This window comes from Schistocerca gregaria, chromosome 6 (genome assembly GCF_023897955.1).
Source record: "Schistocerca gregaria isolate iqSchGreg1 chromosome 6, iqSchGreg1.2, whole genome shotgun sequence".
NCBI lineage: Eukaryota > Metazoa > Arthropoda > Insecta > Orthoptera > Acrididae > Schistocerca > Schistocerca gregaria.
Window position 1 is genome coordinate 79,937,308 of NC_064925.1, and position 27,399 is coordinate 79,964,706.

Genomic DNA, 27,399 nt, shown 5'->3' on the forward strand with positions numbered 1-27,399 from the left:
GAGAACAATGTGCAAGCAGTCCTCCACTAAACATTTTGGCACCTTTATTATGAGTTGGAAGAAGTTGATTTGTCTCATGATCCTACATGGTCCTGGGAAGCATTTTTATTGTTCCTAGTGCCGCTCAAGGCGTAAACACATTTATTTTTGTGTGACCGTTGGTGGTACCATGCAAACATTAACGCATGCATCAATTTTGAATTGCAGGACAGAGCACCTACAATCCCCAGGAACCAGCTGCAAAGAAGCACACACACACACACACACAATAACTTGTTACCTCCTCAACTCCCACTCACCCCCATCCCCTTTCCACATGGTTCATATTAATGTGGGGGACCCAGATGCAAGAACTGTTTGCTACACTGGTGCACACATCATACTCCACCTCCTCAACAGGTTTATCCTATCCCGTCAGAGGCAGGAATACCTGTGAATGCAGTCATGTCATATGTTGGCTCTGTCACAATTTCTGCACAATATTTTATGTGAGCATGGCCACTAATCCACTGTCCACCTGAATGAATGGCCACTGCCAAACTTCGACCACCCACAGTGCCAGAAAAAAAAAAAAAAGAAAAAGAAAAAAAAAAAAAATATGCTGAGTGTAACATGCTCGATTTCAGTAGCTACTTCACAGTGTGTGCCATATTGATCCTTCCCCACCTGCCTACCCCCTCCTCCACCTTCCCCCTCCCAACATCAGCTTCTCTGAGTTACTTAGATGTTTCCGTAATTCTCCTGGCCTCAATCTCTTCTAGCTTCCTGCTGCCCCCCCCCCCCCCCCCCCCCCCTCACCCATCTCCACACTATCCTGGGACCATAACTTCACTCACCCTGTACCCACACCATCTTCCTCACAGTCTCCCTTTCCTTTGTCACTCCTTCCCAAGCCTTTCTTCCATGTTACTGCATATGATCATTGTGCACCCCACAAATTCATTGATGCCAGCACCCCTGTCACATTACTTTCCTGTGCACTCACTACCTCTCTCTCCAACATTGCTATGCCATAACTGTGCTGCTTCTCTTCTTCAGTGCTTAGAGAAGACCCTGAATAACCTATATCCTGATGTCTACCTCTTATCCATAAATCCCCCATCACCCTCTCCCCTTTCCTGCTAAAAATGTTGTTCTAACTATACATTCACTTCTCTCTAGCTTTCTTATATTTTGTTTCCTGGCCTTGTTGTTCTCCACTACTTTCTTATTATTTTTTCTGTGATGTTGCCAATTTTTGTTGCAGCTATGTTACCTCCTGCAATCATTCCATGGCTTATCGCCAATGTATTGATTTCATTGCTAACTTTCCTTTCACACTGACTTGCTATGTCTCCTTTGATGTGACCTTCTGAATGATTTGCTAATAAAATTCCAGATTAGTCCAGTCCCCCCCCCCCCCCCTGCCCTCTCTGATCAGATGAATGTACTTCTGATTGCAAAACAAGTCTTCACCTGCCTTTATGCTTGTGCCTGAGTCTGCTTCCACTCAGTATGCTGAACTTTTTATGTACTGTATGGCAAAGAAAATATTTGGTACAAGTAATTAATAGCTAAAATTTATACATTCCTTTCACCAAGAAGTGATTGGCATGACTGAATCAGAATGAGGAAAATGACTGGTATCTGTAGAAAAAAGCACAGATGTATTCTCATTTATGTAATGAAGAATCCTCAAATTAGTTCCTTCAATTGTTTTTGACATTTCCATCACTACTATCTTGTAATCCTGCTGCTTCCTTCTTTGAGTGATTAGAGAAGACCATCAATAACCTTTATCCAGATAGCCAGACAGGGATTTCAGCCTTGCTGTATCCTGATGTCAGACAAGTGTCTTAACACCTTGTCACTTATGTTCACAAGGAGGCTAAGACCAGTTTATAATGTTTGCAAAGTGCTTTAAGAGAAATTTCACACTGAATGATTCTGACATTGCACAATGTACTCTTATTTCCAAGAGCTCTCAAATTTCTTTTAAAAGGTATCTTCTCTATCAATAATTATGGCTGCATCTGTAGAAAAAAGGTCAAGTATTAATTGTATGCCAAAAAACTCACTTCTTTGGGAACTATCACTTACCAAACCCATATTTCAATGTGTTGAACTATTTATGAAATAATGGAGTTGCTTAAAATTGTGCAGGAAATATTATCATATTAAGAAATGCTACTAATCATTGTGATTGAAACAGAAACAAAAAAGTTAGGAGCCACTGAAAAAATGTTTTACCAATCTTTATTTCCAGGTTACTTTATTAACACTTTTATATTATCATTTATGAAAACATAATGTTGCACAAACTGGCTCAAAATAAGACATATTGATTAAGTGCATGTAGGACTTTGATAAAAACATGATGTCACTGATTACAAAAAAATTATATGCACTGGTAAGAACATTAGTCACAATGATTACATATCCTTCTGTTTCTGATACAAGAAATGAATTGAATTGTAAATGTCTGAGGTCACTTTTTTTATTTAGAAACAGTTGGTTTGGGTGTGAATTATGAATAACGTTGTAGCCTAAGTATTTAATTTTGTCGTCAGTCTCTAATGGAAGGCCATTTCAAAAGTTCTACTACAATATTCACCGTGGATTAACAGCATTCAGAACCACACAAAATGTGCTTCAGTCTGCATGAAAATAAAATAGGTATAATGATATGTCACACCACCTGCAACAGTGTCAAAGCTGTTTCTTACTTTTCTTTCCTTTTGGTGATGAATGATTGCTTAGTTTGTAAAGAGAAGGCAGAACATGTCTCTCATGAAAAATATATAAAAAGCATCTCCTTGTGTCTCCTTGCTATAATATCTATTTTTGATTGAGAAGTGTTATGAGAAACTGGGTTTTCTTGGCAACATGATTCATTATTGATGATTCATTTAATATTTTCCCACGGTATTGGTTACAGATGGGTTTACATTACTGGAAGTCAGGATCTTAAGCAGTCTACAGTCTACAGCAATCCCTTTCTTTCAAACACAGGTAACATTTCTCTAATACATCTCAAGAATGAATTATTAGCATAAGCCTCACTGTTTACTGCAGTATCACATCCATTAATTGCTGCCTCGATGTCAAAGCCCTTTCTTTCATCAGAGCGCACAAGAGGCTGTATTGCAATAGCTCCATACAAAGAGAACCACGAATGATCTTCGTAGTCTTGCCGAAAATCATCGTAGGATAGATGATTTTCTTGTGTGACACCAATATCATCCAAGGTTTCAATCAAGTGGAAGTAGTATTCCTCCAAGAGATCCTCTACATGGGAAACATAGACTTCTTCCTTGAGACTAGTATGTAGGAAATATTGTAGATCTAGTGACGGTGATGAGAAATGTGCCATCTGGAAATCAATAAGAATAACATCGTTAACAGAGCCACCCGAGTATTTGAACATCATATTGTTAGTCCAACAGTCTGCATGAATTAATGCTTGGAACCTTCTTTTTTTCCACTTTGTGAGCTCGGAAATATTTGCAAATGCTGTTTCGGAAATAGCTCGAAGTTTGGAAGCATATTTGGAGTAGTGGCCACCTGCTCTCTCGAGCTCCCTAGCTAACAAGAGACACCCATTTTTAAAGAAATTTTTCATCTGTGGTGCTGCATCACCATTGAATATAGCAAAAGTCTTGTAATTATCCATACATGTGTGATCCTTCATGAAGAGACCTATGGATGCTGCATGGAGCTCGGCTAATTTTCTGACAACGGCTCTAGAGTGTGCCAAGTCTAGCCCCTGGCTTCTTTTAGCCATGACATACCCACTATCTCTCAAGTCTTCCAGCATCAAATAGTCTACTGGCTCACTACCAGCACGAAAACATACTGCTGCTAGCTGAGAATATTTCTTAGGGTCAGCACTTTGCAATAACTGGGTCATCACTGGAAGTGTCTTGGTGAAAACTGAAATTTCTCTTTCGAAAGCACCCATGTTCTGAGCAACTTCACGGACTGTTTTTCCATCTGGAAGACATTTAATGAAGAACGATAGAGTCATTGTGTAACACTGAATTCGGTGTTTAAGTGTCACGGTCATTCGGAAAGTATCGCTCAAGTAATTCTCCTTTCCAACTGTGGCACCCTTGACACTCGCTGAGACAATAGAGCAGTCTTCAAAGTTGCTGACATTCTTCAGTGACTGCTTGATGAAGTCATCATTCAGCCATACAGGAACTGTGGCAGCAGCATGTGCAGACATGACCTGATAAGAACGAAAACAAAAGACATCTTTTTACAATCGGTTCTGCTTTCAATGGTGAAGAACTACGGTGTAAATGTGATACCATATTTACATTGTCTTTGGAGCAGGGAATCTCCAGTCTCTATAAATTTTACTACAAAAGTTATAAGTCAATGATCACAGAAATTTTATTTATTGGGTTAGACAGATTCGACACTTTACTCACTTTCAATAGGCCATAATGCTACTTTTGCAAATGGATATGTCAGAACATAGTATGTGTGAGCATCTCTTCAAAGCTCCTACTACACAAACAAATCAAATTGTTCGATAATGTTTGAGACTCACACCTCTCCAGGTTCCACAGGTTCCATCAGATAAATAAATCACACCGTATTAGCTTATTGAGACACACGTAACTACACTGTGTATAAAGTCTTGTGCTGGCTAGACCCACTCAGTCCTCTAGTTGGACCCTTGAATAGATGTCCTCTCTTACAACGTTCCAAAACAACCATCAGCTAAGAGGCATTATGGGCAATTAAAAGCAACCAAAGTGACGAAACCACTTCAGCCCGTAAACAAACTTCCTGTGAGCACTGACTGAGATAAACTTTATAGGCATAAATACATGGTTATTCAGAAGTACCTTCAGGATTTCAGAAGATGACTTTGTGAAAACTGCAATACTTTCAGAAAAAATGACTTATACACTATATGATTGAAAGTATCAACATAACTATTAGTGGACATTAGTATGAGGAAGAGCTGGCCTTCGTTCTTCCCTTTATGAAGTCTTGAACTCCACTGGGGACACTCAGTAAGGGCTTTTATTTATTTATTTATTTATTTATTTATTTATTTATTATCATCCCAATGATCACATTTGTGATATAGGATTTCAACAACTATATAATATCTTTACAAAAAAAATTTCTATGCTGAATTCATATGAATCTATCTTATGTTTAATACAATATACAACTAATAAGTGTTTTTATAACATAATTTCTTATGTGCTTGACAGACCTATTCCTTCATGTTGTGATTTCATTCGTCACATTTATGATATCATATATTCTTATACAGTTGATTAGAACTATTCAATTATACTGTAGTGACATTTGTTAAGCATGTGGTTCTTAATCTTCTTATGTGCTTGACAGACATATTGATTGATGCAATTTCATTTGTCACATTAATTTAAACATATATTCTTATGCCGTTGTGCAGAGATATTCACTTATGCTGTAATAACATTTGTCAAGCATGTGATTCTTTATAACAGTTTTTAATTTGTCCTCATTTTCCAGCTCTTTGATGTATTTTTTGCCTTCATTATGTACATGTTTCTGACTTCGGGTCCTTGCTACAGCTTATAAATGGAGGTCTTGACATTGCTGTGTATTATAATTTTGGTAATCTGTATTGGTTTTCATTTTGTCCTGATTTCTTTTGATCACCAACAGACATTTCAGAATGTATAATGATGGAATTGTTAAAATTTCAATGATTTAAAAAGGGCCCTACAATGTGTTTGAGGTGGGCTCTGGGTCATTCTCTGAATAGCACGTTTTTTTTAATTTCAAAATCTCATTTAGGTGACAATTTGTTTTTCTCCAGAATACTATCCCATAGGATGCAATGGACTGAAAATATCGAAAATATACTAATCTGGTACAGTGATGACTACAAACTCTTGAAATTCTTCTAAGTACAAAACATGCTGAATTTAGTTTTAATGCTAAGCTCACCACATGGTCCTTCCAATTTATCTTCTCATCAATGTGCATACCCAGGAATATTGCCCACTATACTCTTTTGCCCTCCATGGTGGAATTTAAGTCATCATGTTCATTTATTTATCCATATTGCACAAAATTAGGGTCTTTTTTTTTCATATGACTAACTATTAAACTAGTATCATTGGAAAATAACATGATTCTAGCTTTTCTCTCTGACACCTAGATATCATTAATGTAAATGAGGAGCAGCAAGGGGTCTAATACACTTCCTTGGGGTACTCCCTCGAATCTGATCTTAGTTTAATTTTTTGGTTAGTATCTGGTGCTGTAATTTCAACCACCCTGTGTCGTCTATATGGCTGTATGTAGCACCATTAGTCATCGGGGGGGGGGGGGGGGGGGGGGCGTAGCTCAGGTGGTAGAGCGCTCGCTTAGTATGCGAGAGGTATGACTCAAACCACTTTTTTACCGGTCCTCTGATACCTATAGCTTCAAGCTTTTCCAAAAGTATGCTGTGGTCAACAGTGTCAAAGGCGTTGACAGATCTAGATTTATCCCAACTACACTTTTTCCCTCTTCCAATTTACTGATTATTTCTTTATTTCTCTGAATGTCTAGAGGGATGGCATCCCATACTTCCTCAAGAACCAAAACTAGGGAGGCACTGATGGAGGCTGCGATCTGCAATGGAGTCAAAATTCTTTCTCCTCGCAAAGGTGTTTCATTAGGTTCAGGAAGGGGATCCTGGCAGGCCCGTCCACTTCAGGGAGGTTGTTGTCCACAAAGATGCTGCTTTATGAAAGAGTGCATTGTCAGGCTCATACAAATAACCATCGCCTCCAAACTGTTCCTGTACTGTACGTAGTAAACAGTACTGTAAAATATGTTTATTTCCTTCCACACTTAGCGTTCTCTGAAGCACAATAAGGCGACCATGCCCTAACCCACAAAAACTACCTCTATACATCTACATCTACATGGATACTTTGCAAATAACATTTAAGTGCCCGGCAGAGGGTTCATCGAAACTCCTTCACAATTCTCTGTTATTCCAAATTCGTACAGAGCGCGCAGAGAACGAACACATATATCTGTCCGTGCGAGCTCTGATTTCCCTTAATTTATCATGTTGATCATTTCTCCCTACATAGGTCGCCGTCTACAAAATATTTTCGCATTTGCAGGAGGAAGTTAGTGATTGAAATTTCGTGAGGTTTCTCTGCAGCGAATGAAAGCAGTTTATGGTGATGGTATTGATGTGAGTACTGTGCATCGTTGGGTGAGTAAGTTTAAAGATGTTGAGGTGGGACCATCTGACCTGCGTGACAAACAAAGAATTGTACGTCCTATGACAGCAACCACCGAGTTTCACAAGGAAAATGTTGACACATTGATTCAGGACAATCATCGTATCACTCAGAGAAATTGCAAGCACAACCGGCATTTCACAAGAACGCGTGGATCACATTATTACTTTACTTGTATATTGGAAGATCTGTGCACACTTCACGTGCCACCACAGCAGAACTTCAGAGACTGAATCTCACCACCATACAACATGCTCCATACAGTCCATATTTCCATCTGTTCTCGATAATGAAAGACAATATGCGCGGACATCATTCATATTGAGAGAACTGTGAGACTGTGGTTGTGGAAATGGAGTGTCGACTTCTTCCGTGATGGCTTCAGAAAACTTGTTCATCGTTGGCAGAAATGTATCCAACTGGTTGGTGATTATGTGGAAAACTGAATATTGCTAATTAAAGATCACATTCTAAGGGTTATTTCTGCGTTTGATTTATTAAAATATTCCCATCCAAACGCAATTAATGAATGTGGAGGCATTTCTTTTCATTCAATCCTCATAGTTGTGCAACCTCAGTCTCACTATTTAGCACTGGCTATTTGTAACACCAAAGTGGTCCTATGATACTCGATTACAACCATTTTTAAGCAGAGTTTCAAAATGTTGGGATCAATAACAGAACACGGGTACTCATAACATTGTGTGGTATTCTTCTGTACTTCGTTAGGTCAGCAGCGGATACAGGAAAGCCTCAAGGAGGGAGCGCTAAAGATATCTTGAGCTACCTTTCTTTACTTTTACTGCAATAAAAAATAATCAAGTCACATGCAAAGTTTCGGAAAATTTTGTTTAACCTGATTATGCACACATACAAGACAGTGCCATTTTATGATATAATAAAGTTACTCTTCCTCAAATGCTGAATTCTATGAGCCTATTCGAGATCACTAGAACGGCCGCAACTTTTCTCGTAGGTATGTGTTAGCTATCTATGTGCCAGACAGAAGCGTATAAAATATGATGACGTGGATGTGTGTGCTACATAAGAAAGTACAACTAATCGATAACTCGATTCAGTCCAGTCGACTGACGAAGGAAACGAACGAATAGTGTGCGGACTGACTGGTGGTAGCGGAGTGGGTGGCAATGCGGGTTGCCCAGTAAGGGGCCCAATATGTATCCGCCACTGCGTTAGGCTACTTTCTGAGAAAAGCAGCGAATGGTAGACAGACTAAGTTTTCTTTTATTTACCTACTTTACTTGATATTTTGATTCTAAATACCTTGCAACGTACAATACAAAAATCTGAGGGAGTCTTAGACATTCAATTAAGACTGAAAAATTCTACGTTTATTACGTGAAATACCAACAACAAAAAAACGAAAAGCGCATATTTCAGATACCTGTCATGTTAGCAGATTTAATAGTTTAGTTAAACTGGAGGTGAAAAAAAGGGTATAACTGAAAACCGGTTGCTTCAGCGATAACCGCCATCATTACTTCACAGTCCCATCATCAAAAGTGGATCTGGATGGCTTTGGAGGGGCTGGAATGTTCCTGATGGATCTGTTACTCAAGTTACATGCTGAAGGCAGGGAGCTCTCCTGACTGACCTATTCTGTTGTTATAGGTTCTCTTCTTCTTCTTCTTCTTCTTCTTCTTAGCGCATATTCTGACAGAGATTGGCGGTCATCGTGGTCAGCTCTGGACCTGACATTGCAGCATGGAAGATATCTTCTGACCTATAATTATACCGTCTCCAAATGTCCTTCAGCCACGAGTTCCTTTTCCTGCCAACAGACCTTTCCCCTTGTATTTTCCCTTCAGTTATGGGTTGTAAGAACTGGCGTCTTTTGTCTCTTACGATGCACCCTAGATATTGGCGTTTTCATTTGTTTTACAGTGAGCAGTAGTTCTCTTTGCCTTTTCATCCGATGGAGGACTTCTTCATTTGAATTTTTCAGCACCCAAGGTATGCATAAGAGACAGAAATACAGATACACTGATGGGAAAAAACTGAAACACCAAGAAGGGGTTGTGTGACATAAGCATTGCCACTATGAGGGTGCAAGTCAGGTTTGATTTAAATACTCACTGTAACTGCTGTGGGCGTTAGTCGCCTTTGAGATTGAACTTGGCGAGTTGAAATAAATCAAGAATGTCTTTACGGTGATGAAGACACCATTTTCATCATCTCACTGAGTTTGAATGAGGTCGTGTAAAAGGGCTACGGGAAGCTGGTTATTCCTTCACGATATTGCAGAAATACTTTTGCAGGAATGTAGCCACTGTAGATGATTGCTGGCAGTCTTGCTCACGAAGATGTACGGTCGAAAGAAGACCGGACTCCAGATGGCCCCGTGGCACTACCCAGAAGGAAGACCATCATGTTCGGCGTATGGCACTGGCGCATCGCACTGTATCTGTAATAGCAATTCGAGCAGCAGTTGGCAAAACAGTGACACAACGAACTGTTCCAAGTCGGTTACTTCAAGGACAGCTCCGGGACAGATGGCCTGTAGGATGCAGTCCATTGACCCCCGACACCGCCTTCTGCGACTTCAGTGGCGTCAAGGGGCAGCTCATTGGAGGGCAGGGTGGAGATCTGTTGCATTTTCTGATGAAAGCTGATTGTGTTTAGGTGCTAGTGGCTGCTGTGTGTTGGATAGAAGGTGGCCAATTGAGGGCCTGCAACCAACCTGTCTGCATGCTAGACATACAGGATCTTCACTCGGAATTATAATCTGGAGTGCGATTTCCTATGACAGCAAGAGCACTCTCGTGATTATCCCTTGCACCCTGACTGTAAATGTGTACGTCAGTCTGGTAATTCGAACTGTTGTGCTGCCATTCATAATTAGCATTCCAAATGGCTCTGAGGCTCTGAGCACTATGGGACTCAACTGCTGTGGTCATTAGTCCCCTAGAACTTAGAACTACTTAAACCTAACTAACCTAAGGACATCACACACATCCATGTTTCATGGTTCCAGACTGCGCGCCTAGAACCGCGAGACCACCGCAGCCGGCAGTATTCCAAGGGGTGTTTTCCAACGGGATAATGCTCGGCCACATACCGCTGTTGTAACCCAACATGCTCTACAGAGTGTCCACACGTTGCCTTGCCCTGCTGGGTCACCAGATCTGTCTCCAATCGAGTACCTATAGAACATTATCGGACAAGAGCTCCAACGTCACCCAGAAACAGCATTAACGGTCGCTGTACTGACCGATCAAGTGCAACAAGAAAGGAACTCCATTCCACAAACTGACATCCGGTACCTACACAACACAATGCATGAACGTTTGCATGCTTGCATTCAGCCTCCTGGGGGATGCACCGGTTGTTAATGTACTATAGTTCAGGTTAGGTTAGGTTAGTGTTGTTTAACGTCCCGTCGACAACGAGGTCATTAGAGACGGAGCGCAAGCGCGGGTTAGGGAAGGATGGGGAAGGAAATCGGCCGTGCCCTTTCAAAGGAACCATCCCGGCATTTGCCTGAAACGATTTAGGGAAATCATGGAAAACCTAAATCAGGATGGCTGGAGACGGGATTGAACCGTCGTCCTCCCGAATGCGATTATAGTTCAATTCTTTTATCTTGGCGGTTCGCACATGCCCGCCCAGACGCGGGAGGTTAGTGCATTGCCAGGTGCATGCGCCAAGCAATCTTAGTTTAGGGGGGAGCGCGCAGTTTATGAAGTAAAGCCACCACGGCCGCATTAACCCTTTCGCTGCTACAGAGACGTGCTCCCCGCATTCCGCGCTGTGCGCGATTTTGCCATCACTCCACTGCTCGCCTGTGCAGACACATAGTGTTCCGACTGCTTTGACACACTTATCAATCGATTTCACAAAAACTATTTGGCCCAAAAATTTGATTTTTACCCATCTTCTTGACATACCTTCCCCCCATAAATGACTTAATTTTGCTTCGATGTTCAACGCAGTTATTGTGCAGCATTAAATGTAGTAAACCACTGCACGGAATTTTGAAGAGTTTACAGAGGTAAAAGTCCATAGCGTATACTTTCCGTATGGTTGATTTCAGTTCTCACTAGAAATTTCAAAAAATTGCATTCAAACGAATAAAATTCATGAAGTAAGACACTTCGATATTGTTTTTAAATAAAGAAAATATTAAGCAGCGAAACACTTTAACCATTACGCTAACGCTATGAAATACTCGCGTTTCGTCGAAGTACAATAGGAAACAAACAATTACCGCTGTTCTTTATTGTGAAAAAGCGGTTAGTGAGAATGATACAAACACCTTTCCTTGCTATCACCTGAATTAGGAGGTTTATTGCTTGTTTGCTTTAATTAATTAATAGAATATGAAGCAATTGGTATAAAGAATGCTTTTTTCCAAACTTTCTATAAAAGAAATTCTACTATCAAGACATTGCTTTCGTTAAGTTACTTTATTTATGACTGAACGATTCTAAAACTGAAGACACTCGTCCGTGCTGTCTACTGCAGTCGAGCTCTGGTAACGTCGTTCTCTGTTCATTGGCTGACTGTGTTTTGTGACGTCAGATGCGCAAAACGAACCTTAACTCGGCCGCCGTCATAAATGACGCGCACTTTAGCATTTCACATTTGCTAATGGCTTATCTCACACTTACATTAACTTGTGATCTTGGAATGTTGATCACTTAAATATTCCCGAAATGTCATTACTGTACATTAATTATTTATTGGTGTTGCGATTTTTACCATTGGTGTACATTTCAAAAGCATCAAGTCTTTTCTCTAGATATTCGTCAAGGGTTCAGCTTTTGCATCCACAGACAATTTAGTCCAGCACAGTGAAGAATTTGGCCTATTTGTCAACACTTCCAACACCAAAGATGTAGTCGTCTCTAAGAGAGGAATCTAGACAGTATTGTCAATAAAAGCAAATAAGACTGAACAAATATCCTCGTTGAAGTACTTGGGTACTGTGATGGACGAGCGATGTGACTGGAAGTTCACGTCTGCATATAGGCAATCCAATGTACAGATGTCCGCAGCAGGCTACATCACCCCTTCCGGTAGCAGCGACTTCAGAGGACTGCACGTACGTATTGGTGTCTGTTGCGTCACAAACGGCGCCCATTTTGAGCACCTGTAATGTGAGTTACGAAGTTCGAGGGAGACACTCACAGACGTGTTTTTGTTTTCCGTTTGTGTTGTAGTTCCTGCGCAATCATCTTCTGAAACCTTGGAAGGTAGTAGTAAATAGGCCTGTACAACTATATTATTGATAACAAATTACTGGAAACAGTAACCTCCGTAAAACGTCTAGGAGTACCTATGTGGAGCGACCATAACTTAAATTACCACGTAAAGCAAATAGTAGGAAAAACAGGCGCTATACTCTGTTCATCATAAGAATAAACCTGATGCAGACAAACAAAAAACGCGATGATTTGTCAGAAGCTGTAGCACACCTACATTGGTGTTGTTACGCTGTTGGAAGTAGGTTCTACTTATGATTAGACATATTATTACTAAGTTACGTTAAATGAAACTTTAAGCTATTCAAATGTTTTAACAGCCCTCAACATTTTTCTTAATCACGCTTTAGCTACGTAGTTTTTATTTCAAAAATTGTGTACAGTCACTGCCTCTGCACTGTTGTGCTGTGATTGTTGCGCTGTTATATGGCAGTATGAAAATGCTAAGGCTTCATAATGCTTCGTAGTGCAACACGCGTGTGGAACGCGGTTAAAAAGTGCCGAGAAATAGGTTGTTTCTTAATGTCTGTCATAAATTTAGAGAGGTAATCGGTTTTGAAGTTTTCCGCCCATGTATTAGATTTAATTACGTATGTCTGACATTTGAGTTGCGAAGCCGCTGGCGTAACCATTACATAACGCCGGCACGGTCGGCCGCACAGTCCATGACAGCAGCGCCTTAGACCGCTCGGCTAATCCTGAGGTCAGTGGAGGGATCAACCACCGAACTTGAACAGGATGTCTTGTGACTTCCGCACCGACCGAACACTAACTCACCAAGTTTTATGGTTCACTGGTTCAAACCTCGGCTGTGGCCAATTTTTTTGTTTTTAATTACATACTGCACGTGAAATTTCTGTTTTCATTTCAAATAGAAACTCTCAGTGCCGACCGGAGTGGCCGTGCGGTTCTGAAGTGCCGGCCGGAGTGGCCTTGCGGTTCCGAGCGCTGGAGTCTGGAACCGAGCGACCACAAAGGTCGCAGGTTCGAATCCTGCTTCGGGCATGGATGTGTGTGATGTCCTTAGATTAGTTAGGTTTAATTAGTTCTAAGTCATAGGCGACTGATGACCTCAGAAGTTAAGTCGCATAGTGCTCAGAGCCATTTGAACCATTTGAAACTCTATATTATCGAAAAAAAAATGGTTCAAATGAGTCTGAGCACTATGAGACTTAACAGATGGGGTCATCAGTCCCCTAGAACTTAGAACTACTTAAACCTAACTAACCTAAGGACATCTGGGTACGCCAGAGCCTGAATGCAGTCCCCAAAGCGCTCCTCCAGGACATTAAACACTCTCCTGCTTCGATCTACATCGGCATCTGCATCTACATAGACACTCCGCAAGCCACAGTTAGGTGCGTGGCGGAGGTAACCCTGTACCACCAGTTGTCATTTCTCTTCCAGTTCCACTCTCAAATAGAGCTAGGGAAAACCCACTGTATGTACGCCTCCCAATGAGACCTACACTACTGGCCATTAAAATTGCTACACCAAGAAGAAATACAGATGATAAACAGGTATTCATTGGACAAATATATTATATTAGAACTGACATGTGAATACATTTTCACGCAATTTGGGTGCATAGATCCTGACGAATCAGACCCAGAACAACCACCTCTGGCCGTAATAACGGCCTTGATACTCCTGGGAATTGAGTCAAACAGAGCTTGGATGGCGTGTACAGGTACAGCTGCCCATGCAGCTTCAATACGGTACCACTCTTCATCAAGAGTAGTGACTGGCGTATTGTGACGAGCCAGTTGCTCGGCCACCATTGACCAGACGGTTTCAATCGGTGAGGGATCTGGGGAATGTGCTGGCCAGGGCATCAGTCGAACATTTTCTGTATCCAGAAAGGGCCTTACATGACCTGCAACATGCGGTCGTGCATTATCCTGCTGAAATGTACGGTTTCGCAGGGATCGAATGATGGGTGGAGCCACGGGTCGTAACACATCTGAAATGTAACGTGCACTGTTCAAAGTGCCGTCAATACAAACAAGAGGTGACCGAGACGTGTAACCAATGGCATCCCACACTACACGGGTGATACGCCAGTATGGTGAAGACGAATACACGCTTCCAATGTGCGTTCACCGTGATGTCGCCAAACACGGATGCGAGCATCATGATGCTGTAAACAGAACCTGGATTCACCCGAAAAAATTACGTTTTGCCATTCGTGTAGCTAGGATCGTCGTTGAGTACACCATCGCAGGCGCACCTGTCTGTAATGCAGCGTCAAGGGTAACCGCAGCCATGGTCTCCGAGCTGATAGTCCATGCTGCTGCAAACGTCGTCGAACTGTTCGTGCAGATTGTTGTTGTGTTGCAAACTCCCCAACTTATGGCTCAGAGATCGAGACGTGGCTGCACGATCCGTTACAGCCATGCGGATAAGATGCCTGTCATCTCGATTGCTAGCCTTTGGGATCCAGCACGGCGTTCCGTATTACACTCCTGAACGCACTGATTCCATATTCTGCTAACAGTCATTGGATCTCGACCAACGCGAGCAGGAATGTCGTGATACGATAAACCGCAATCGCGATATGCTACAATTCGACCTTTATCAAAGTCGGAAACGTGATGGTACGCCTTTCTCCCCCTTACACGAGGCATCACAACAATGTTTCACCAGGCAACGCCGGTCAACTGCTGTTTGTTTGAGAAATCGGTTGGAAACTTTTCTCATGTCGGCACGTTATAGTGTCGCCGCCGGCGTCAACCTTGTGTGAATGCTCTGAAAAGCTAATCATTTGCATATCACAGCATCTTCTTCCTGTCGATTAAATTTCGCGTCTGTAGCATGTCATCTTCGTGGTGCAGCAATTTTAATGGCCAGTAGTGTAATTTTTCGTATTTTATGTTCGTGGTCCTCAAGCGCGATGTATGGTGGCGCCAGCAGATTTATTCGGTAGTCAGCTTCAAATGCCGTTTCTCTAAATTTTCACAATAGTGTTTCCCGAAAAGAACGCCGTCTTCGGTCCCGGGATTCTTGTCTGAGTTTTCGAAGCATCTCCATAATACGTAATACGTTTTCTTTGAACCTCCAATTAACAAATCTAGCAGCCCTCCTCTGAATTGCTTCTTTCAGTCCGATCTGGTACGGATCGCAAACACTCGAATAATACTCAAGAACAGGTCGCACCAGGGTCTCCTTTACAGGCGAACGACTCTTTCCCAAAATTCTCCTAATAAATCGAAGTCGACCATTTGCCTTCCCTACCTCGGTTCTCACATGTTTGTTCCACCTCATGTCATCCTGCGACGTTACACCCAGATATTTAAAGGACTTGACTGTGTCAAATTGGGCACTGGTAATATTGCATCCGAACATTACAGGTTTGTTCTTCCTACTCATCCTCATTAACTTACATTTTTTCACATTTAGGGCTAGCTGCCATTCATCACACCAACTGGAAATTTTGTCGAAGTCGTCTTGTGTCTTCCTACAGTCGACACCTTACTATCCACCACGGCATCATCAGCAAACAACTGAAGACTGCTGCCCCCCTGTCCGCCAAGTCATTCATGTATATAAAGAGCAGCAGCTGTCCTATCAAACTCCCTTGAGCCACTCCTGACGATATCCATGTCGCTGATGGGGTCAAGCTCCGTCTTGCATGAACCACATATTGTCGAAATCAGGCTCACTTTGGATAATGGGAATGAAATCATCTTTCAAAACCTTCACGTACCGTTCGGTAGTCACCGTGCCATCAAGGAAAATCGCCGCACCGATTATTCCGTGACTGGACATTGCACACCACACAGTCATCCGTTCAGCGCGAAGAGACTTCTCGATGGCGAAATGCGGATTCTCAGCCCCCCAAATGTGCCAGTTTTGCTTATTGACGCACTCATCGACATACTAGGTGAGAAACTTAGGATATGGTTCAGAATGTAGCACAGCAACCATCAGACAGAGCGCAAAGAAATGATAACATATAGAATATAAAAATATCTTTTATTCTATATACCTGGAAACGAAGCTCGTACATCATAATCTCGGTTACTTTCGTAACGTTAGTACGAGGTAGTAGTTATTATTGGTATTATTATCGTACGTATTTTCGAGCCTTTATTTTACTCAAATTCACTACAACTACATCAAATCTGTTTCATTAGGAACTTTTCTTTCGATTCATAAAATAGACAGACTGGTTAGCCGGCCGAGGTGGCCGAGCGATTCTAGGCTCTACAGTCTAGAACCGCGCGACCGATACGGTCGCAGGTTCGAATCCTGCCTCGGGCATGGACGTGTGTGACGTCCTTAAGTTAGTTAGGTTTCAGTAGTTCTAAGTACTAGGGGACTGATGACCTCAGATGTTAAGTCCCATAGTACTCAGAACCATTTTGAACAGACTGATTAGTTGTTCTTGATTCATTGTAGAACGAAGATCATTTTTCATTAGTTTCAGTTCAGAAAAACTCTCGAATGATGGAAATGAGACACAAATGATAAAGAAGTATTGCAATTTAAGTGGTGTACACGACAACGTAATGATTCATTGAGGTCAAATTTAATTATCAATTAAAGAACTTCTTGTGCTTTCAACGTCTAGTCTCGTAACGGCTACACGTACATGCCTATGATACCTTTTTATTTCTTGCAGTATCTGCTCCTTACCAAACTCATCGCAAATTTCTACCAAATTCTCCAGTGCTACAGCCAGAAGGTCACATGTAGAATAATTTCGTGTGGCATACAACTGCTTATCATTTTACCATTTTTAAGTTACTCGGCCGGCCGGTGTGGCCGAGCAGTTCTAGGCGCTTCAGTCTGGAACCGCTCGACCGCTATGGTCGCAGGTTCGAATCCTGCCTTGGGCATGGATGTGTGTGACGTCCTTAGGTTAGTTTGGTTTATGTAGTTCTAGGGGACTGATGACCTCAGATGTTAAGTCCCATAGTGCTCAGAGCCATTTGAACCATTTAAGTTACTCGCAACATTTTACAAAAATTCTTATGATTATGTAACGCAGCCATTGGCAATTGGCAAGGTCTGATAATAGTTAAGTAGGTACCCATATTCGTATTTTGCATACCTACAGGATCTCTGAGTACAAACTGTACCTCATTTACTGAACTTATTTTGACCTTGATTTTGAGTTGAATGAACATGATCTAGTCTGGAGGAGCGGGCTCCAGAGGTCGCGGTCCTGGAAATATGGATGTCCAGCAGCACCAGACACTCAGGGCTGCAACCGAGCGAGCAGGCGGAGGACGAGGGTTCAAATCCACGCCCAGCCAACCAGAGTTAGTTTTTCTATGATTTCCTTAAATCACTCCACTTAAATGCCGCGATGGTTGCCTTGAAAAGGGCACGGCCAATTTGCTTCCCCATCGTTACATCCCTCATGACCTAGCTGTCGACGGACGTTAAACTCTAATCTCCTCCTCCCAGAGTTGGCTGCCCCCTCCCCCTCCCCTCCTGCTCTAACAAGGGACCGCTTCAGTGTGAGGTTGCAAGTTCAGTCTTTGCTAAGGGTCATTTGAAAGTGTTATGTTAACAGTTACGGTAGGAAAAATATTAGCTGCTAATGACTCATCACGTGCATAAGGAAGACGACAGAAAATGAGTGTCCGGGAGATGCACAGATAACTTTCCATCATGTGTATGTATTAACATCACAAATTGTACATCGTTGACGCTCAAGAAATCTTCATAACAAACCATTAATTTGCACTATGAACACCGAATGAAAAACGGCGAGCCGCAATGATCACGAAGGTTCGCACCATCAAGATCGAAGGCGGAATCTGTGGGAGTTGCAAACTTTGCAGGACGTTCAGCTATGTATCCACTCGTAAAGAATGCATATAGAATCATATTGGTGTAACAGGATAACGAGAACTGAAGGAATGTGGTGGCATGCAACCAAATGTGAAACAGTCTATCATGGAGTTTATCGTGAAACTGACTGTCCTTCAAGGCATAGCTGTAGATAGCACGATAGTACACCATGTGATCAAAAGTATCCGAACACCCCCCAAAACATAGTTTTTCATATTAGGTGCATTGTGCTGCCACCTACTGCCAGGTACTCTATATCAGGGACCTCTGTAGTCATTAGTCATCGTGAGAGAACAGAATGGGGAACTCACAGATTAGACCGTGGTCACATGATTGGGTGTCACTTGTGTCATACGTCTGTACTCGAGATTTCCACACTCCTAAACATCCCTAGGTCCACTGTTTCCGATTTGATAATGAAGTGGAAACCTGAAGGGACATGTACACCACAAAAGTGTACAGGCCGTCCTCATCTATTGACTGACAGAGATTGCCGACAGTTGAAGAGCGTCGTAATGTGTAAGAGGCAGACATCTATCCAGACCGTCACACGGGAATTCCAAACTGCATCAGGATCCACTGCAAGTACTATGACAGTTACGTGGGAGGTGAGAAAACTTGGATTTCATGGTCGAGTGGCTCCTAATAAGTCACACATCACGCCGGCAAATGCCAAACGACGCCTCGCTTTGTGCAAGCAGCTTAAACGTTGGACGACTGAACAGCGGGAAAAACGTTATGTGGAGTGACGAATCACGGTACACAATATGGCGATCCGATCGCAGGGTGTGGGTGTGGCGAATGTCCGGAGAACGTCCTCTGCCACCGTGTGTAGTGCCAACAGTAAAGTGCGGAGGCGGTAGTGTTATGGTGTGGTCGTGTTTTTCATGGAGGAGGCTTGCACCCCTTGTTGTTTTGCGTGTCACTATCACAGCACAAGCCTACATTGATGTTTTAAGCACCTTCTTGCTTCCCACTGTTGAAGAGCAATTCGGGGATGGCGAATGCATCCTTCAACACGATCGAGCACCGGTTCGTAATGTACGGCCTGTGGCGGAATGGTTACACTACAATAACATCCCTGTAATGGACTGACCCGCACAGAGTCTTGACCTGAATCCTACAGAACATCTTTGGGATGTTTGGGAACGCAGGCTTCGTGCCAGGCCTCACCGACAGACGCCGATACCTCTCTTCAGTGCAGCACTCCGTGAAGAATGGGCTGCCATTCCCCAAGAAACCTTTCAGCACCTGATTGAATGTATGCCTGCGAGAGTGGAAGCTGTCACCAAGGCTAAGGGTGGGCCACCACCGCACTGAATACCAGCATTACGATGGAGGGTGCCATGAACTTGTAAGTAATTTTCAGCCAGGTATCCGGATACTTTTGATCACACAGTGTATGTTTTATATGCAAGGAAAAAAAAAAACATCCACTGGCTACATTTTTCCAGTGGTCCCAGGTAATATGAATGCAATGTCACATACTTTCCAGAAGGGAAAGTTTTGTCTAATGGAATTATGATTTTTATACGCATACCATGTCTCAAACAAAATCAACTTATTTTGACCAGCTATTGCTCAAAAGCAGTGATCATACCATAGTTGTAGTTCTCTTACGCGAGTTTTCCCACGCCTTCTTGCTAGGACATAAGTATTCCCTATTGCGTAGGGAATCGGAGGTGGCAGAGTATCTCCAGCTTCTCGCAGCACAATAAATATCTTTCCAGGCAATTTACCACCCAGAGTAATAATCGGTATAATTGTATGCGAATGCATTGCGGCACTGGTGTTAGTTGATCTTGATATTACTCTCCTGTACGTCTAATTTCTAGAGTTCCTTTCATATGCATTTCCTCTTCAACTCCCTATTGGTCGAAGTTGAAAACAAATTCCTTACTGAACAATGAGATGAGTGTTTATTTCGTCTAAAAATTTTCGGGCCGATCCCGCAGTTTGCTGTCCATCGTCAAGTTGACGGTTTGTTTGAAATTTCGTTTTCTTACGACTTCCAATTCTGTAGTACTGTTTGAAGTTACGCAGCCGTCCACTCCATTGATGTGCATAAAGTAGTAGGTCACTATCATGCACACCCTGAAAATTACATCGAGCCTCCTTGAAACGCGCAAACACCAGTTGTAAGAAGTGTGCCTTGTCCTCTCTTGAATATCCGTAGTTTTTCTTACGCACTACACAGTCATATTGCTGCGGACTTATTCGAAATTGCTTTTTTTTCTGTGCTGCGGATGATTTTCCATGTAAGTAATTATGTTTAGTACCTGCTCCTGTTTCACTGGTGACGGAATTTTTGACTTCCTATCCGCCTTGGCTCGACACCAATTTTAGCATCACTTTCACTCGTTAAGCACGTATCGTCATCATTTTACTCATCATGTATATTGTCCGCACAGTCGAACCTCGTATATGATACCACACTTTCCACTGACTGACCTTACAGAAACTCTAATGTTTCATCTGTTATTTTTATAGTGTTAAAATTTACAATAGTTTGATTTAAAATATACATACACACGTCGAATTTTGCATTTAGTGAGTGCAAGGACAAGGGATTTACAATGGTAATAAAGGACGCTCTCGACCAAAATATCGCAGTACCCCACAGATGGAGGATTTGTGGGCGCTGTCACCATTGGGAACAGGCAGTCACCGTTCAAAAAGAGCTACAGAGTTGGAGCTTGAAAGTGGCTACCTAGAGATGGAGATGGAAGTGTGGCAGTACAACAAGGCAGCAAGGTGGATGAACAGCCGGGTCTGGATAGTTGGGAGTGACGAAGTGCTTGCTCAGGAGTGTTTCCTGGTACGACGTTTAGAACATGATGAATAGCTTAGATGGATTTTGTATGCCCACGCGAGGCCGCTCCCCGGCTTGATAGACGGCAATTGTCGCGTATCAAGCTGTTCGTCAAGACCTCACCCAATGTACGGTGGCAAGTTGTAAACAGTTATCGTTTACACCCTGAGTAAAAGAAGATTTTGCCAGGGTTTCTCAATCGGAAGTCGCATTTCAGTGTCGGTTGTCCCTCGTGTGAGACGGAGAACCACCTACAGGCACGTGTCCGAATTTGGCAGTACCCCACAGATGGAGGATTTGTGGGCGCTGTCACCATTGGGAACAGGCAGTCACCGTTCAAAAAGAGCTACAGAGTTGGAGCTTGAAAGTGGCTACCTAGAGATGGAGATGGAAGTGTGGCAGTACAACAAGGCAGCAAGGTGGATGAACAGCCGGGTCTGGATAGTTGGGAGTGACGAAGTGCTTGCTCAGGAGTGTTTCCTGGTACGACGTTTAGAACATGATGAATAGCTTAGATGGATTTTGTATGCCCACGCGAGGCCGCTCCCCGGCTTGATAGACGGCAATTGTCGCGTATCAAGCTGTTCGTCAAGACCTCACCCAATGTACGGTGGCAAGTTGTAAACAGTTATCGTTTACACCCTGAGTAAAAGAAGATTTTGCCAGGGTTTCTCAATCGGAAGTCGCATTTCAGTGTCGGTTGTCCCTCGTGTGAGACGGAGAACCACCTACAGGCACGTGTCCGAATTTGGCCTCCTGGAGAGTGGGCTATCCCAAGTGCGGTTTATCGTTCCGCCATACAGGTGCCTGCATTGGTTGGGTCCGGCGAATGACCTGTCGTCTCAAGCTCCACTCGCGTGCACTCGTTAAGACCCTGCATTGCGTTGGCAGTGGACTGCTAAACCTGACGATTGCATATCTGCGTGAGCGGACAACGCGACCAGCACATCATGGAATGTGAAACAGCACTTTTCGACAGCCCACGACCCTGCCGCTGTAGAATTCGGACACGTGACACCGTCTCGTCATAAACAAGCAATATTCAAATGACATTTCTGAAAGAGAAACTCACTGCATAATCCCTCCTTATGTATATCATCATTTGGTGTTTCTTCTGTTGTTCTGTACCCTACGGATTATATGCGCTCGAAGTTGCTTAATTAGTGTCGTCACAAATCGAAAGAGGCCTCACAACGTGTGTAGTAATTCCGCTGAAATTGTACCTTGTAATTTGTGACGCTTCACGTGGCAACACTGCACTCTGCAACATCGTTTGGTGCCACAGTGTGTTTCCGCGCATCACTGTGGCTGGAGGTCTGTGTTCAGTGTTAAGTGACGATGTATCGCTATTCTCTCGAAGAGCAAGTGTTTCTTGAGAAACATTATTGGATTACCGATTCCATTAAGACACGTCAGCGAATGTTTGTTGATCTGTTTGTTGACCAGCACATGCCTTCTACACTGTCGAGCCAAAGAAACTGGTACACCTGCCTAATATCTTGTACGGCCCCCGCGAGCACGCAGAAGTGCAGCAACACAACGTGGCATGAACTCGACTAATGTCTCAAGTAATGCGGGAGGGACCTGACACAATGAATCCTGCAGGGCTGTTCATAAATCTGTAAGACTACGAGGAGTGGGGATCTCTTTTGAACAGCACGTTACAAGGCATTCCAGATATGCTCAGTAATGTTCATGTCTGGGGAGTTTGGTGGCCAGCGGAACTGTTTAAACTCAAAAGAGAGTTCCTGGAGCCACTCTGTGGCAATTCTGGACGTGTGGGGTGTCGCATTGCCCTGCTTGAATTGGCCAAGTCCGTCGGATGCACAATGGACATGAGTGGATGCAGGTGAGCAGACAAGATGCTTACGTACGTGTCACCTACCAGAGTCGTATCTAGACGTATCAGGGGCCCTATATCACTCCAAGTGCACACGCCCCACACCATTAGAGAGTCTCAACCAGCTTGAAAAGTCCCCTGCTGACGTGCAGGGTGCATGGATTCATGAGGTTGTCTCCATACCCGTACACGTCCATCCTCTGGATGGAGATTCATGCGACCAGGCAACATGTTTCCAATCATCAACAGTCCAATGTCGTTGCTGACGGGTCCAGGTGAGGTGTAAAGCTTTGTGTCACGCAGTCTTCAAGGGTACACGAATGCTCCTTCGAATCCGAAACCCCATATCGATGATGTTTCGTTGAATGGTTCGCGCCTTGACACTTGTAAATGGCCCAGTATCGAAATCTGCAGCAATTTGCGAAACGGTTTCACTTCTGTCACGTTGAACGATTCTCTTCAGTCGTCATTGGTCCCGTTCTTGCAGAATCTTTTGCCGGCCGCAGCGATATCGAAGATTTGATGCTTTACCGGATTTCTGATATTCACAGAACACTGGTGAAAAGGTCGTACGGGAAAATCCCCACTTCATCGCAACCTCGCAGATGCTGTGTCCCATCGCTCGTGCGCCGACTATAACACCACGTTCAAACTCACTTAAATCTTGATACCCTGCCATTGAAGCAGCAGTAACCGATCTAACAACTACCGCAGACATTTGTTGTCTTATTTACGCGTTGCCGACTGCAGTGTCGTATTCTGCCTGTTTACATATCTCTGTATTATAATATGCATGCCTATTCCTGTTTCTTTAGCGCTTCAGTGTAAATGCTGCATGTAATGATGGAGAGCACTGGAACAGTATTGGATCTCCACGGCGGGGGACGGCCGTCATTATTGGAAGAAAAAATGAGTGACATGAAACAACGATTTTTGGCCCCTCCTGCAAAGGCTGTTCGACGTTTATCTCACGACTGTGGAATGTCACGGAGCACATTCACAGAGCTGCGAAGAAATCCGTACAGGTTTACAGTTGTTTAGGAACTGAATGTCAATGACAAAGACAAATGCATTACATTTTGCCGTCGGTTTCAGCAATTTATTGCTGAGAGGCCAGGAATATTGCAGTACACGTCGTTGAGTGCACTGGCCGGGCAACTCCTCCATTCACAAAAGATTGGCACTTTCAGTGCAATATCAGAGCGTCACATCTTCGGACGAATTGTTTTCGAGTGTACTGTGACAAGCGCAGTTTACATCGAAATGTATCGCAAACTTGTGAACCAGTTGGACGATGAAGAACTTACCCTCGGCTGGTACCAACAGGAAGGCGCCATAAGCACCACGTCTCGAGTGATGCTGCCTGAGGAAGAATAATTTTTCCCTGGTAGAGTGATTTCGAAAGGACCGTGGCTCCGGAGATTACCCGATTTAACGCCACTTTTCGTTTTCCTCTCGGGTGTCCTAGAAGTCAAGATCTTCAGGAACAAGCCACACAACTTGGAAGATTTACGAGAGAAAATTATCCGTGAAATCCAGTCAGTGATACCAGAGGTTCCGGGAGCAACAGTCGAGAATCTACAGCGTCGTGTTCGATTGTGTTTACAAGTCGAGGGCAATCACTTCCAGCATCTTTTGTGGTTCACCTTTATTTCCCCAGGAACAACGTATGACATGCTCATTCCATTCCATTCCGTGATTTTTATGCAAAGGCTTTAAGTATAATTTAAGCAAATGTTCATTTGTGGGGCCTCTTTCGAGTGGGACGCCCTGTAGAACGTAGATGGTGTTACACTACTGGCCATTAAAATTGCTGCACCTAGAAGAAATGCAGATGATAAACGGGTATTCATTGGACAAACATATTATACTAGAACTGACATGTGATTACATTTTCACACATTTTGGGTGCATAGATCCTGAGAAATCAGTACCCAGAACAACCACCTCTGGCCGTAATAACGGCCTTGATACACCTGGGGATTGGCTCAAACAGAGCTTAGATGGCGTGTACAGGTACAGCTGCCCATGCAGCTTCAACACGATACCACAGTTCGTCAGGAGTAGTGACTAGCGTATTGTGACGAGCAAGTTGCTCGGCCACCATTGACCAGATGGTTTCCATTGGTGAGAGATCTGCAGAATGTGCTGTTCAAAGTTGCCGTCAATGTGAACAAGAGGTGACCGAGACGTGTAACCAATGGCACCCCATACCATCACGTCGGGGGTTACGCCAGTATGGCGATGACCAGTACACGCTTCCAGTGTGCGTTCAAGGCGATGTCGCCAAACACGGTTGCGACCATCATGATGCTGTAAACAGAACCCGGATTCACCCGAAAAAATGACGTTTTGCCATTCGTGCACCCAGGTTCGTCGTTGAGTGCACCATCGCAGGCGCTCCTGTCTGTGATGCAGCGTCACGGGTAACCGTAGCCATGGTCTCCGAGCTGATAGTCCATGCTGCTGCAAACGTCGTCGAACTGTTCGTGCAGATGGTTGTTGTCTTGCAAACGTCCCCATCTGTTGACTCAGGGATCGAGAGGTGCCTGCAAGATCCGTTACAGCCATGCGGATAAGATGCCTCTCATCTCGACTGGTAGTGATACGAGGCCGTCGGCATCCAGCACGGTGTTCCGTAATTACCCTCCTAAACCCACCGATTCCATATTCTGCTAACAGTCATTGGATCTCGACCAAAGCGAGCAGCAATGTCGCGATACGATAAACCGCAATCGCGATAGGCTGCAATCCGACCTTTATCATAGTCGGAAACGTGATGGTAGGCATTTCTCCTATTTACACGAGGCAACGCGCGTCAACTGCTGTTTCTGTATGAGAAAAGGGTTGGCAACTTCCAGCACGTTGTAGGTGTCGCTACAGGCGCCAACCTTGCGAGAATGCTCTAAAAAACTAATCATTTGTATATCACTGCATCTTCTTCATTTCGGCGAAATTTCGTGTCTGTACCACGTCATCTTTGTGGTGTAGCAATTTTAATGGCCAGTAGTGTAGTTGTATCTACTCTGTATGGTGGTGCTGAAATTTGGCTATCCATGCATCTAGTTCACTGTTCAACATTATGAGGTATGTCAAATACCGCCTTTACGGTATTTTAATGGTCAACATTATAGTAAGATGATAAAATATTTCCGTGTGTAATTTGGCTACTTAGAGGCTTCAGAGAGCAGATTACACACGTCATTCATGGTTTCCTGCAGATAGTTCTGCTGCCGTATAGACAACAGGTGCAGTACGGTGAGCGACTGAAATGGAGTGGCAACCGGAAACGTACTCGAAACTATCGTGGACAGTGTTGTGGCCAGAGCGTCTAAAACGCGCACAGATTCAGCATCAAATTCTAACGGTACACGGACCGAATGCAGTGTCGCGTCGAACCGTAGTGAACTGGTACCAACAATTTGACTAAGGTCGCACAGCCGTGTTTGACGCTGATCGGGAAGGAAAACTATCGATGTCTCAACCAAAGACGATAATGTCGACGCGATCGAGGAACTGATTCACAGCAGTCGACGATTTTCCGGCAATGAGGAAGTTCACACAGCGCTCCTCGAACGGTTTCTATTGTCGAGGTACTAAGCGAATGGTAGATTGCTCCCGCTGTCGTTTACAGCGACTTGATGACTATGTTGAAACATAGTGACATCTGTCTGTCACTTTGAAATGTAGTACACCAGTTAACAAAAAAGTTGGTTGGCCTTGCTGTTACTAAAGGTAAGCGCGACGAAACGCGCTGCAAAATAACACCAAAAAAGTATAGGAATATTACTGGACGAGAGGGATGCTTACGGTTGCTCTGGCGCCGGGCTGTTCGGGACCTCAAGAGTTGCTCCAACGGAGGCAGCGGACGAGTTCTCCGCCAGACGACGGACAACACACTGCCGGCAGTTTTTGCGCCCACGTGTGTTCTCCGCCAGCAATTATCTAACAGGTTGCCGTTCGCGTGCGTTTCGCCATCTTACTTTTCCTGTCCGCAAATAAGACACACTCTGCGACCTCCAGTAGGAACGCTCTCGCTGACGGAATTGCTGTTGCCCTTGCAAGTACTGCCTTGTTTCCAATCCCGAACAAATAGAGACATTTCGAAATTGCTCGCGGTCTTTTCGACGCTCTTTAAAGGTGCTCCTGAGGTCCTCGGAACAATAGAAAAACGCTGTTCCCGTCACGCGAGCGTTACAGTCGTTGGAGACCAAAGCGGAAACGGCAACGATCGCCTCTGCTCACATCGAAACAATGGCAGCCATGTTTATCATGTACAGGGCGATTCACGGAGATATTCAAATATTTTAATATGTTATAAAACTAAAGAAAAAAGTTCATATGAACGTAGGTCCGCAAATGTTTAGTTACGGAGTTACGGCTAATAAAAGATTTTGCCTGGAATTTAGCAACTTCGTTGATATGAAGCCATCGCAAAACTGTATGAGGTTAAGGTAAAGCACGATTTCCATTCAT

General features: G+C 43.5%; 1 protein-coding gene across 2 annotated transcripts; it reads right to left on the reverse strand.

The window, feature by feature from the left end:
• Positions 1–2,202: 2,202 nt before the first annotated feature.
• On the reverse strand, positions 2,203–27,032 carry LOC126278398 (uncharacterized). Of its 2 annotated transcripts, XM_049978500.1 has the most exons (3): positions 26,734–26,824; positions 3,450–4,210; positions 2,206–3,352 (listed from the first exon to the last, which is right to left on the reverse strand). In XM_049978500.1, exons 2-3 carry the CDS (start codon positions 4,205–4,207, stop codon positions 3,325–3,327), a joined length of 786 nt encoding a protein of 261 aa, XP_049834457.1. In that variant the 5' UTR covers positions 4,208–4,210; positions 26,734–26,824; the 3' UTR covers positions 2,206–3,324. The 2 variants fall into 2 exon arrangements, with proteins under 2 accessions (XP_049834456.1, XP_049834457.1); XM_049978499.1 differs by having other exon boundaries at positions 2,203–4,210; positions 26,734–27,032.
• Positions 27,033–27,399: the final 367 nt, after the last annotated feature.